Below are 13725 nucleotides of genomic sequence, written 5' to 3'. Positions count from 1 at the left end.
TAGGGTTAAAAACCAGGTGTGCCTGCGGTGCCTATTTCTGCGCAAGAGCTGAGGAAGGCTCAAGCTGATTGGTTTAAACGCGGAAACTTCAGCGGCGTAAACAACCGTGCCTGATTCAATAATTGGCCAGCGTGTTAAAGAGGCAATACAAGCGGCACTTAAAAAAGAAATGATTTTTAATTTTTAATATGCTGAGAAGCCTTTGATTTCTGTAGCAGGCTTTAGCCCACCTCCCCAGCAGTGCAAGATATTTGCAAACACTTTTCATTTTTTGCCACTGTTCCCAGCAGTTTGAGCTACAAATTCTCGTGCACGTGCAGCACACTTTTTGTGTGTACAGGTCTGTGCTGTGAGCGACAGGTGGGCGTGGCTATGGCGTCACACCCGGCTTCACACACCCACAAGCTCAACCTGCACCCAACCTCTTAGAGACACCAATACCAGTTAGGGCCGTCTTAGCAGCATTAAAACCCCCCGGGCAAAGCAGTGCACTGGGCCGGGCCTACACAACCACTCACATTAATAAAAATGTAAATTATCCATAAAATCAACTTATATTTATTGGTATCTCCAACAAACCTGTTAATTGCTTCCCGCGAATCCGTTACAATATTCTGCTTCCGTAACATTGCAAGCAATAAAACCGGCGACATTTCTCTGGCGAATGCAGACACGCCGACTCTCCGCTGCAAGTCGTCATTTTTCTCCTTCTACCGAGTTAGCGGGAGATGTGAATGTTGAGGCGGGTGATCGGAAAATGAGTGTTACATTCTGGTCTGTGCATAGATTGGCATGGGGGCCCCTATGCTCGTGGGGGCCCCGGGCAACTGCCCAGCGTGCCCGTGCGTTAATACGGCGCTGGTACCAGTCCCACTCCTCTTTACCAAACTCTTCTCCCCCTTTCTCCCTCAGTGATTCCTACCACTCCCATCCTCCCCCTAGAGAGCCCCCTCCGTGGGGCAGATTAATCAAGCTGCGTCGGCGGTTAGTGAATCCCGGCGGCAGAGACCTTCTCGCTGTGCGTCTCATATTCTGTCAGATGTATGTTTCTTCCGTGCGTCTCCTCCTCTCTCACCCCCCACCTGTCATGTCCGGGACTCGGGACTGACTACCACAGACCTTTACACCTGAAGATGCAGAGCATGCCCTGCCCCAGTAACCCCCCCGCCCCGCCCCCCCCCCCCGAGCCTTTGCCAACCACGCTGTGATTGGCTTGGCAGCGTCACGTGGCACAAAATATACATTTTCATGTATTTGCTGTGATCTGCCGCGCCACCGCTCAAAGACGTGCGCGCGCGTCTCGACTGTTTCAACGTCAGCCTCCCACAGCCAATTGTAATTGACGCGCGCACGGTAGCGCACGCACTATATTACACGCCTAACAATAGATAACGTTACCGTAGTAATATCAGGATACATTGTAGCTGCTGAGTTACACTGACTGAAGGATTGATGGATACAACCCCCTCCCCCCCCCCCACTGGCTTTCTACATTTGTATTTGATGACAATGTATGCATGGTACTGATATGGCATGTACAGCACCCGCACTCCTGGGAGTGCAGAGAGTGCAGAGAGTGCAGAGAGTGCAGAGAGTGCAGAGAGTGCAGAGAGTGCAGAGAGTGCAGAGAGTGCAGAGAGTGCAGAGAGTGCAGAGAGTGCAGAGAGTGCAGAGAGTGCAGAGAGTGCAGAGAGTGCAGAGAGTGCAGAGAGTGCAGAGAGTGCAGAGAGTGCAGATACACATGTTCATTCACCCTGGGTCCCAAGTGGGATTTGCAGGTTTACAAGGTGTCTGGGTGTCATTCCCACCTGCGGCCATGAGAGGGCGCACGTCTCACACTCCTGGCGGCGGCAGCAGCAAGGGGGCAGGGGCTGCGCTGACGTCACAGGCGGAGTTGCAAGGCAGAGCTGCACGAGCCTCCGAGCTGTCAGTGCGCGCGCGGGCAGCACCCTGCACAGAGCCCTCCGCACCCAGCACCCACCGGGCACCCTGCGAACACCGCGGGACATGGCCGACGTCTTCCAGCACAACGACTCCACCTCGTCGCAGGACGTGGCCAACCGGTTCGCCCGGAAAGGGGCGCTCAGGCAGAAGAACGTGCACGAGGTGAAGGACCACAAATTCATCGCCAGGTTTCTTCAAACAGCCCACCTTCTGCAGCCACTGCACCGACTTCATCTGGTGAGACCCCCACCCACCCATACCCCCACCTAACCATACCCCACCCACACCCCCACCTTCTGCAGCCACTGCACCGACTTCATCTGGTGAGACCCCCAACCACCCATACCCCCACCTAACCATACCCCCACCCCCACATACCCCCACCCCCACCTTCTGCAGCCACTGCACCGACTTCATCTGGTGAGACCCCCCACCTAACCATACCCCCACCTAACCATACCCCCACCTAACCATACCCCCACCTAACCATACCCCCCACCTTCTGCAGCCACTGCACTGATTTCATCTGATGAGACCCCCCACCTAACCATACCCCCACCTAACCATACCCCCACCTAACCATACCCCCACCTAACCATAACCCCCACCTTCTGCAGCCACTGCACCGACTTCATCTGGTGAGACCCCCCCACCCACCCATACCCCCCCACCCACCCACCCACCCACACCCCCCCACCCACCCACACCCCCCCCACCCACCCATACCCCCCCACCCACCCATACCCCCACCCTAACCATACCCCCACCTAACCATACCCCCACCTTCTGCAGCCACTGCACCGACTTCATCTGGTGAGACCCCCAACCACCCATACCCCCACCTAACCATACCCCCACCTTCTGCAGCCACTGCACCGACTTCATCTGGTGAGACCCCACACTCCCCCCCACATACCCCGCACTCCCCCCCCCCCGCACTCCCCCCCCCCCCGCACTCCCCCCCCCCCCGCACTCTCCCCCCCCCGCACTCCCCTCCCCCCCCCCCCTCACTCCCTCCCCCCCCGCACTCCCCCCCCCCCACACTCCCCCCCCCCACACAAACCCCACACTCCCCCCCCCACACAAACCCCACACTCCCCCCCCCACATACCCCACATACCCCCCACTCCCACTCCCCCCCCCACATACCCCCCCACTCCCCCCCCCCCACATACCCCCCCACATACCCCCTCTTCCCCCACATACCCCCACCTTCTGCAGCCACTGCACCGACTTCATCTGGTGAGACCCCCCACTCCCCCCCCACATACCCCCCACTCCCCCCCACATACCCCCCACTCTCACCCCCACATACCCCCACTCCCCCCCCCACATACACCCGCTCCCCCCACCCACACCCCCACTTACCCACATACCCCCACCCCCCCCACATCCCCCCACTCCCCCCACATACCCCCACTCCCCCCACATACCCCCACACCCCCCACATACCCCCCACACCCCCACTCCCCCCCCACATACCCCCACTCTCCCCCCACATACCCCCACCCCCCCCCACATACCCCCACCCCCCCCCCCCCACATACCCCCATTCCCCCCACCCACATACCCCCATTCCCCCCACATACCCCCACCCAATCATACCCCCACCTTCTGCAGCCACTGCACCAACTTCATCTGGTGAGACCCCCCACATACACCTCACTCCCCCCCCACATACCCCCCACATACCCCCCACTCTCCCCCCCACATACCCCCCACTCTCCCCCCCACATACCCCCCACTCTCCCCCCCACATACCCCCCACTCCTCCCCCCCACATATCCCCACTCCCCCCCCCCACATACCCCCACTCCCCCCCCACATACCCCCACTCCCCCCCCACATACCCCCACTCCCCCCCCACATACCCCCACCTTCTGCAGCCACTGCACCGACTTCATCTGGTGAGACCCCCCACATACCCCCACTCCCCCCCACATACCCCCCCACTCCCCCCCACATACCCCCCCACTCCCCCCCACATACCCCCCCCACTCCCCCCCACATACCCCCCCCACATACCCCCCCCACATACCCCCCCCACATACCCCCCCACACTCCCCCCCCACTCCTCCCCCCCCACTCCCCCCCCACTCCTCCCCCCCCCCCCACTCCTCCCCCCCCCACTCCTCCCCCCCACTCCCCCCCCACTCCCCCCCCACTCCTCCCCCCCACTCTCCCCCCCCACTCTCCCCCCCACTCCCCCCCCACTCCCCCCCCACTCCCCCCCCCCACTCCCCCCCCCCACTCCTCCCCCCCACTCCCCCCCCACTCCTCCCCCCCACTCCCCCCCCCCCACTCCCCCCCCCCCACCCCCCCCCCCCCACTCCCCCCCCCCCCACATACCCCCACCTTCTGCAGCCACTGCACCGACTTCATCTGGTGAGGAACACATACACACACACACTCCCTGCTGCAATATTGTCTGCTTGCAAACACATGTAAGTAGAATCCATGCAAGTGCAAGGGTACATCCAAAAATATAGTGTATACATGGAGGCAAAAACCTGCATGTCTGAGGTGACCCATGTGACCGACAATGGGCCCGCAACTTATCATGACTCGCCCCCGACATGGGTGTACCTTGCAGAGATGCAGCGCTTCACTTCCACGCCTGCCCTCTTTGCACTACACTTTAAGGCAGGGGTACACAACTCCAGTCCTCACGCCCCCCCTCCCTCTACCCCAACAGGTCAGGTTTTCAGGATGTCCCTGCTTCAGCACAGGTGGCTCAATCAGAGGCGCATGATTGAGCCTCCTGTGCTGCAGCTGGGATATAGTGAAAACCTGACCCGTTGAGGGGTGGGGAGGGGCGTGTGAGGACTGAAGTTTGAGCGCCCCTGCTTTTAAGGGCTTCCTATTTGCATTCGTATACACACTGCATTCTTTGATGTACCCTTGTGTGTACGCACGCTCCTTAAGGCTGCGGCCATATTGCGCCCGAAGCCACATGCACGGCACGATCAGAACATTACATCCATCAGGCCGGCGATACGCGCCTCCACTATGTCCGACGCCTTAGTGTGTTGATGCGGTGCTGCACTTCCACGCCTGTCCCCTAATAATATATGCTTCAGAAACTCATTAGCGATCATGCCCCTAATTTTTGACGTACCCCTCTATTTGCATGCCCGCCCCTCGCATATTTTTTTTAATATATTGATTTCACGTCATGCGTCCTTCCTTTAAATGCCCGTGGGGCAGTGCAAGGGTTAAGAACGTCCTACTTGCATTCAGACACATTTTGGGCACGTACCTCTGTAATTGCACGCGAGCACCTTTCTTAATAATGTGTGCTGCCACATTGCATGGTTGTAACTGACATTTCTCCTGCATGCAGGCTTCCCTGGTATTTCCCTGGGGAACCCCCTTCTTGCATGCATATTTGCTTAAGGTTTCTTCCTGTATATTACGTGGCACCCATCCACTCACGTGCAAGGTACACCCACGGCATGGCAAGGTGCACCTTGTAGTTGCATGCATGCATCCTTTGCAATGCTCCCACTGTATTTATATATATATACACACACACACACACACACGTGTCATAGCATTGAGTGCCACTTAGATTGCAAGCTCTCTGGGGAAGGGACTCCTTTCACACATTGTATGCTTCAACACGTATTGTACATAGGCGCCTCTTCTTTTTTTTTTTTTTTTTACAATGGGTGGTTACTGTGTAAAGTAAGGGTGTTCAACTCCTGTCCTCAAGCCCCCTTAACAGGTCAGGTTTTCAGGCTATCTCTGCCTCAGCACAGGTGGCTCAATCAGTCCCTGCTTCAGCACAGGTGGCTCAATCAGAGGCTCAGTCTTTGACTGAGCCTCTGATTGAGCCACCTGTGCTGAAGCTGGGATATTCTGAAAACCGGACCTGTTGGGAGGACTGGAGTTGAACACCCCTGGTGTAAAGAGCTGCGTGTATTGACAACATCATATACAAATATGAGCTGGGCAGCCGAGGAATTGGGAGAGGCCGCCTCAGTGTGTGCTGGCTGTTGCTCTGAAAGTGACCGTTTAGACTCGTGTAGCAGGTTGCTAGCGTCAACAGCAACTCTCTGCCTAAGACCATGCCAGCCAGCCAGGCACAGATACTCGAAGACAGGGGTGGCCAACTCCAGTCCTCAAGGTCTACCAACAGGTTAGGTTGTCAGGATATCCCTGCTTCAGCACAGGTGGCTCAGTCAAAGACTGACGACCGGTGCATCGTTTGATCCGGCAGTGAGAGAGGTGACACAAACCCTTCCGCTGTGCGCAGGAATTGTAGGAAACCTACAGTAGCATCTCTTTTTTTTGCTGTGAGCGCTCGTCTGTGGCGGTATCTCCTTGCGGAGAAGTTACAGGCAGGTATCACTGTCACGCTGCAGAGCAGTTGGTGACATGCTTTTGTTGTCCCTTAACTCACAAGCAGGACATTAACCGTATCTCTGCATCCCCAGCAGAGAAAATGCTATGTGCTATATACAGTACGCCTCGCTTTTTCTCCTGCAGAAAATGCATTGCACCACAGATGCAAATCCCCTCACTCATAAAGCAAGTGGGGCACATGCTTAAATCTAGCACCACAATGCAAACAAAATTGCTCATCCACAGGAATGCACATTACCATCCACTTTATTATTATTATTATTGTGCCAACATGTTCTGTAGCGCAGTACAATTTTGTGAGGGAGGACAGTAACATATGTATACAAACTGAGACAGTAGGAAGGAGGTCCCTTCCCCAAGGAGCTTGCACTCTAGGAGGGGAGTGAAGTAACCAGGAATTGTGTGTGTTTGTTTCTTAGCAATACATTGTGACAGAACGTATCAGATGTGGTCATTCTATATCTCTCTATCTATATCATATTTGCTTTATGAAGAATGGGAATGACGCAGCAATAACTAGACTATACCCTCCCTGTTTCCTATTTTATTTAAATGATTTATTTATTTTTTGCTAAAAACACATGGTTCAGCTGGATAGCAGCCAGAACCAAAATAGTTATTAAAATAAGCTACTTAAATGGGTGCGTTTTTATAAATGCAAGTGCAAGCAAGCTGCAGGTGTTTATGCATGCTGCCATTAATGACAATCTGATCAGTTAACACACACACACACACACACACACACACACACACACACACACACACACACACACACACACACACACACACACACACGTATGAGGTGTTGGTGGCTGTGGCGGGGAAAGAGTTAATAAAGTTTGGGATCCTTCCACTAAAAATGAGAATCCTGCAGTGTAAATATAATCTGAATATGAGCACATCCTCCCTAATGTCACTTCTCATGGAACAGGTGTCCCATCTCCAGTCCTCAAGAACACCCCCCCCATACTCCAACAGGCCAGGTATTAATGATATCTCTGCTTCAGCGCAGGTGGCACTGGTGGCCAACTCCAGTCCTCAAGGACCATCAACAGGTCAAGTTTGAAGGATATCCCTGCTTCAGCTCAGGTGGTTCAGTGGAAGAGCCTGCTTCAGCACAGGTGGCTCAATCGAAGACTGGGTCACTGATTGAGCCACCTGTGCTGAAGCAAGGATATCCTGAAAACCTAACCTGTTGGTGTCCCTTGATGACTTGAGTTGGCCACCCCTGGTTTAACCCTTTCAAAGCAACTCTGGCAGTGAAAGTGCTATTATGACTGAGCCATTTGTGATCAAGTAGGGATAGCCTTAAAACCTGACCTGTTGGGGTAGGGGGGGAGGGGGTTGTTGGGAACCCCTACACTAATGGACATTGCAAGATCCCGGCTAATGTTTGTAGGCTTTGCTACGTAACCCCATCCTAATACAAATAGACCTATCGGTAGTGTGAGGATAGGACTCCCCTGTTGATCGGGCCACCAGGATCCAATCAGCCTTGGCAGACCCACCAAAAGACTTTGGCCCATATTAACTAAGCCGTGCCAATTTGCAAGTCAACCTTGCAGCCCCATTAAAGTGGATAGGGCTACGTGGTGACTTGTGGGATAGCACCTCTGTGTGAATACTGAGCTTTTGTCTTTGAGCTTCTAAAAGTTAGATTTCCTTCTGTGAGCCGAAAGTAATGACCTATACTCTGCATCGCTGTAGAGTGCAGTATAAAGTGTGAGAGAGTCACTCTAAAGAAGTGCGATGGTTCCAGATCGGAGCTATGCCACCGTATAGAATAATGCCCATGGAGCTGCATTCTTTAATTATTTTTTTTTGCCTCCATGCCCGGGAAACCCCTGCTGCTTTGTGCTGGCAGCCAGGGAGCTCTTCCCATGGCATTTCACAGGGGTTGATGCCACAGCCTGAAGGTTAGGGCTGAGAGTGAACGTGACACACCCCACACAGCTGAGCCTGACTCTGTAACCGTGGGCTGTGTCAGCAGTTCCAAACACACTACCTCGCTGTGTTCACAGGTTTGCCCAAGAGCCGTGCCAATGATTTTGTATTGGTTTCCCTCAGTGGGTCAGGGGTTCATTACGTGTCATTGGCTGTGGCAGTATTTTCTAACAGTGTTTAGAACTGTAGGCTAAATGGATAGAAACTCTGTTTCTGTGTTAATGAAATTCCTGCTCTGTGATAGTTCAAAATTCTGGGCATTAATAATAATAGATTTTTTTTCCCCCCTTGTATAGCGCTGATAGCGTACGCAGTGCTGTACTTGGAATTTTTGCAGGTACGAGTCCCAGTAAAGCGTATGATCTGTTTTTGGTACGTGAGGCACAGGGAGATAAAGTGACTTGCCCAAGGTCACAAGGAGCCGACACCGGGAATTGAACCAGGCTCCCCACTCCGTGTCGTTGTTCTCAGAGTCAGCGTCTTTACTCACTTAGCCAATCGGAGAGCAGAGATTTTATTCACTCCTCGCTCCCTCACTGACCCCTTTGTTCTGCATATCTCTGGCCAGATTTTCCCCCCCGCAGGGTATTGGTCAGACTTGTGGGTGACCGCCTTGTTAGTGGAGCGGGAGTGGGGCCTGCTAGAGTAGCCGGGGGAGCAAAACACAGACAACATTTGAATAAGATGTTATTAAAGTAACAAAGACTTTGCCTATCATATGGATTATTCAGCCCTCAACTCATCAACCCTGGGCATATACACACACACCACACACACTATGTATATTACATTTACCGTATGTATGTATGTATGTGCATACATATTATTTACATTACTCCCCAATTTCTCAGCATATGAAATAACGACGCTTAATGGGATAATGTGGCATAATAGATGAGGGTAGTAAACTTCACATTACAATATGTACAAATATTGCCAGGAACAGATTGAGCAATTCTACATGTAATTATGCACTTGCACAGATAAATACACCGCACTCTCATTTGTGCTGTGTTTTTGCCGTTTTCAGATGTTAGGTTTTTTTTGCATGCTGCTAGTTGGGGAAGGGAGTCTTGTCCGGGGCTCGGGCTTCACGTCACGAACACGAGACCGCGCATGTAGACTCGTTTAGAACGCAGGGATGGGTTTGCCAGCCTCCTCACTGGCTGAGCCTGCGTTGGGTTACCAGAGCAACACACATCAATTGAGAGAAAAGGGGATGCATTTAATAACATCAAATCAGATGCGAGTCTGCGATAAAAAGGCTATAATACAGACTTGTGTGAGTGTAACCTGATGCCAGGGAGTGAAGCGAAGATGTAGGGGGCCTTGCTTTACATATGGCCAAGAGGGCCGTTTCGAGCTGGAAATCCCCATTGAAAGACGTATACAGAAGAACCTTTTTTCATTTTTCTTCCGCAAATGGCCAAACTGTGCTCATGTGGGAACTGCATGAGTGAGCTTAGTACAGGATATATTTATTATTATTATTATTTATTTTACACTAAAATGGGATTTATCCATTTTCCTTGCAGGCTAAAAGATCTGTAAATCTCAGCAAGTCTCTACATTGGGCAAAACATTAGACTTAAAAAATATATGGTTATATGGAATAACAGAGGGTGCAGGGTGATACATTTATTTATTTTTTAAGGGCGACTCCTGCCCTGCAGGGATGACAATGTCGCGTTACATTAACTCTTTCAGAGCACATTGAGGGCTTAAAGGCCGACAGGGAATTGCGTTCATGCACGTGGCTAAATCTTATCACCACATTAACGCCCGCGTTTGCACTCTCTTCTCATTTCAGGGGGTTTGGCAAACAGGGCTTCCAGTGCCAAGGTAAGAACCCACCATATTGCTTTTGGCGCCAGCATTGACGGGAGCCCCGAAAACGAAGAGAGGATGGCATTGTAAAGGGATGACTAGACACTGTCGCTCTGGCTGCCATGTCGCCTCTTGCGTCAGATTATAAAATAAGCGTGCTTCGCCCCCATCCTGCTGCTGGTTGCTCAGCACGTAGCAGCCAGTAGGAAGTTCTTTGTCGCTAAGAATTTCCTACCCGAGCTTCACATTCGGCTTTTTCAGGGCTTTATGAAAAGCTCCATTGTGTGTGTGATATGTTATTTATTTTGCAAAGCACATATTTTTATTTATTTTTTCTTAGTAACTGCTGCCTGTGTAATGCTATCTGTGTGTGGGCGGACAGAGAAGGAAATCACTTTATATTCATTTCGTTTCCCTTTCATACCTTGTTTCTCGTGCCCTTTATCCACGTTTTATCCACGCATTGAGAACCCCGTATTTGCCTCTGATTTGATCTGGGTTAACATTTCAGTGCCACACACACTGTGTTATTTAACCCCTGCACTGCCGAGCCTTCCGTTGATTTCCATCTGATTTTTAGCTGTGCTTTGTATATTGAGAACTAAATAAAAATCTCCCCCACCCCCCGTGTGAGCACATTCACATGTCTCAGACAGGTCTGCAGCCCTGCCCTTCCCCATTATCTGTTGGTATACACTGCTTCCGCTGCCGCCAGGGATTCTGGGTAATATCATCCAAATGAGGGCACTCTTCTCATCCATTTGAACATGGGACCCCTATGAGCTTCTGCCTGCCGTATATTGAGAGAGAATACACTTGTGATGCTGTGCAGTCAATGTGTGTTGTGGAAATTCCTACTTGATTTAGGTGCAAACAAGGGGTGATGCATGCGTATTTCGTTGTCCTCTATTGCATATTCCATTCAGGTGTCTCCAACTTATACTGCAGCGCAGTACTGTGTGCTGGTAAAGACCAGCGCAGAACCTTTTAAAATGCAGTATGTTGAGTTTAAACATTATGAAACAAGTGATGACGCCCCTGCTCTGAGAAGCTTAAAAATGTAATCTGATACAGGGGGGCTCAACGCCAGTCCTCTATATCCCCCCCCCCCCCCCCAACAGGTCAAGTTTTCAGGCTATCCCTGCTTCAGCACAGGTGGCTCAATCAGAGGCTCAGCTTTTCGATTGAGCCTCTGAGTCACCTGTGCTGAGGCTGGGATATCCTGAAAACCTGACCTGTTGGGTGGGGGGTCTTGAGGTATATCTGGGTCTTTCAGGACTGAAGTTGAGCACCCCTGATCTAATAGCATATCTTTATTATATATCTGGTGCGCCTCTGTTCATCAGTTGGCCTTGTATCAGTTGTATAATGTCTAGGCTTTTTATCTTCTTGAACTAAGGTGGATATTGGTGCTGTGACGGCTTTTATTGATGCTGGATATTGGCTTTGTTAATGATGTATGCCAGATAAGTATTTTGTTGGTTTAAGAAGCCAGATAAGTATTTTGTTTGTTTAAGACAAGGCTTAGACCTATTTTTTCCAATTATATTTTATTTTGCATCCATATTAACACCTTCACTCCCGAGGGGCCCGCTCTTCCCTCTGCAATGTGCCTGCATCAACTTTTCCAGTGGACTTATAAGCAGTCACTGTGTACACAAGGCACAGTAAGAAATGAGGAAAGCTATCCTGTTTTTCTTTACACATTTTGTAAGTAGAGATATACGAACATGTTGCCCACACTTTGGAACTTGGCGAAACGCGCAATCCTCACCCCCCTACCCCCCCACTCGATTCGCCGTAAATCGAACTTTGGGAAAGTTGGCCAAGTAAAAAATCTCCACAGCTTGAAATGTGGGTTTTGATCCTCGCTGCTCCTGCAGAACCAGTCTTTCAGGCTGGGTTCTTACCTAGCGAAATTCGAAACGACAGCGCAAGATCGGAAATGTCTAATTTTTCTTTCCGCCTGAACTTTTTTTGTTTTTAGGTTATTTTGAATTATTTTGTACGTTTGAGCAAAACATAGGCTAATCTGGGCTATTTTGCACCTCTGGCTGTAAGTACAGCTTGTGGCACCTAGTTTATCTTCCTGCTGTTACTGGTTTGTCCCGTTCTTAAAGGAGAAACTGCTTATGAAATAGTTTGAGACCAGCAGAAAAGTATATCCAGCATTTTGTTTTTATTATGCTTTAAAAATCACTTTTATACGTAATAGATGTAAGACGGTACACGAAGCATTTCCTGTGGAGGAAACAGCTGCAGTGTTTTGCCTGCAGAATACAGTTGGGATGTACTTTTACAGTATAAAAAAAAACCAGATAAGGATCTAAGAGCTGTGACATGTTTATTGGAAAATGACATTAAAAGGAATGTTTCTCGAAGTAGAGCATGTTGCATTTAAAGCTCGTGCTGTAGACTCTGTCAATAAATATTTAGTTTTTCGAGGGTTTTGCATCCTCAGCCAGGGGTAGAAATCTCTCCTGGTTTAGGGGCCGCTTGTGAAGTGGTTTGGCGGCCTCTCTTCCCCAGTGGAGCCTTGTTGCTTTAGCCCAAATGTCGACAGCGTAGTTGGCAATTTGCATAGCTTGCAGTTATTGGAGAGGCTGAGTCTTCACGGGGGGGGGGAGGGGGGAGCGGAGAGACAAGTCCACCCCCTTGTGCGTTAATGTTGGAAGCCATCATATTGACATACGTCTGTAGGAATGCTAGCAGTGCTGCCTCCTTCCGAGATCAGTTAATCTCTGTGATTACGGCAGCCGTGACGGCATTCACTAGGATACCATTTAGGGCGGGGGGGACCAACGCCGCTCACCGAGAGCAAGCAACAGGTCGAAGGTTTTCAGCATATCCCTGCTTCAGCATAGGTGGCTCAATCACTGGCTCAGTCTTCAACAGTGCAGCGGAAGAGTAAATGCAACAATTCCTCCTCCCCCCACAGAAGCTTATTATATATGAGTAGCTCATACTGTATAATGTTAGCAACTTGGCTCTTAAGTGTTAGAAATCACAATTTTCTTAATCTTGAGATGACCTTTAGATTTCACTGGGAGGTTGTGTGTGTGTGTGTGTGTGTGTGTGTGTGTGTGTGTGTGTGTGTGTGTGTGTGTGTGTGTGTGTGTGCAAACTCTCACTCACATTTTCATAAATCAGCTGTGAGGATCGAATGGCCGATGACACAAGGTGTTAAAAGTCTCTGTATTTCGTAACCTTTTGTGTTACTTAAATACATGAGAACATAGTATTACCATTGGCTAGTCTTGGCATAAAGGACTCTGGTTCTAAAGCAGAGCTGCCGCTTCTGCCAGCGCTGTATATTGATTGGGTGTTTATTGTGTTCGTTTGATCTGTGTCACGCAGGGATTTTCCCAGGTGTAAATAAATTTGTATAAAAGTAAAGGCTTTGCCGGAGGCTGTTTATTGTGTGCGTTGTTACTGCATGTAAAGGCTGCTTTTTACAGCATTTTGTTTGTTTTTTAAATAAATGAACTACTTTTTTGTTTTTAACTCCTTTTTGATGCAGAAGACCGTGAAACATCTAGTTGGTTTATTCAAAATGATTAGTAAAAATGAATGTAACATCTTTTTTTTTTTTTACTGGTTGTAAAAATTTGTGTATCTATGTATATAAAATAAATATGGGTG

At 50.4% G+C, this 13725-nt stretch overlaps 1 protein-coding gene across 1 annotated transcript in view; it reads left to right on the top strand.

Moving 5' to 3' along the window:
- The first annotated feature begins 1906 nt into the window (after positions 1 to 1906).
- Positions 1907 to 13725, top strand: part of PRKCA (protein kinase C alpha) — a 306575-nt gene continuing 294756 nt past the window's right edge. Inside the window, 3 exon segments of the mRNA XM_075579975.1 lie at positions 1907 to 2133; positions 2135 to 2181; positions 10067 to 10098. Coding sequence (XP_075436090.1) covers positions 2008 to 2133; positions 2135 to 2181; positions 10067 to 10098 — 205 coding nt within the window. The 5' untranslated portion in view covers positions 1907 to 2007.

This window comes from Ascaphus truei, chromosome 22, assembly GCF_040206685.1.
Source record: "Ascaphus truei isolate aAscTru1 chromosome 22, aAscTru1.hap1, whole genome shotgun sequence".
NCBI classification, from domain to species: Eukaryota; Metazoa; Chordata; class Amphibia; order Anura; family Ascaphidae; genus Ascaphus; species Ascaphus truei.
This window is presented reverse-complemented; position numbering and strand designations above follow the sequence as displayed.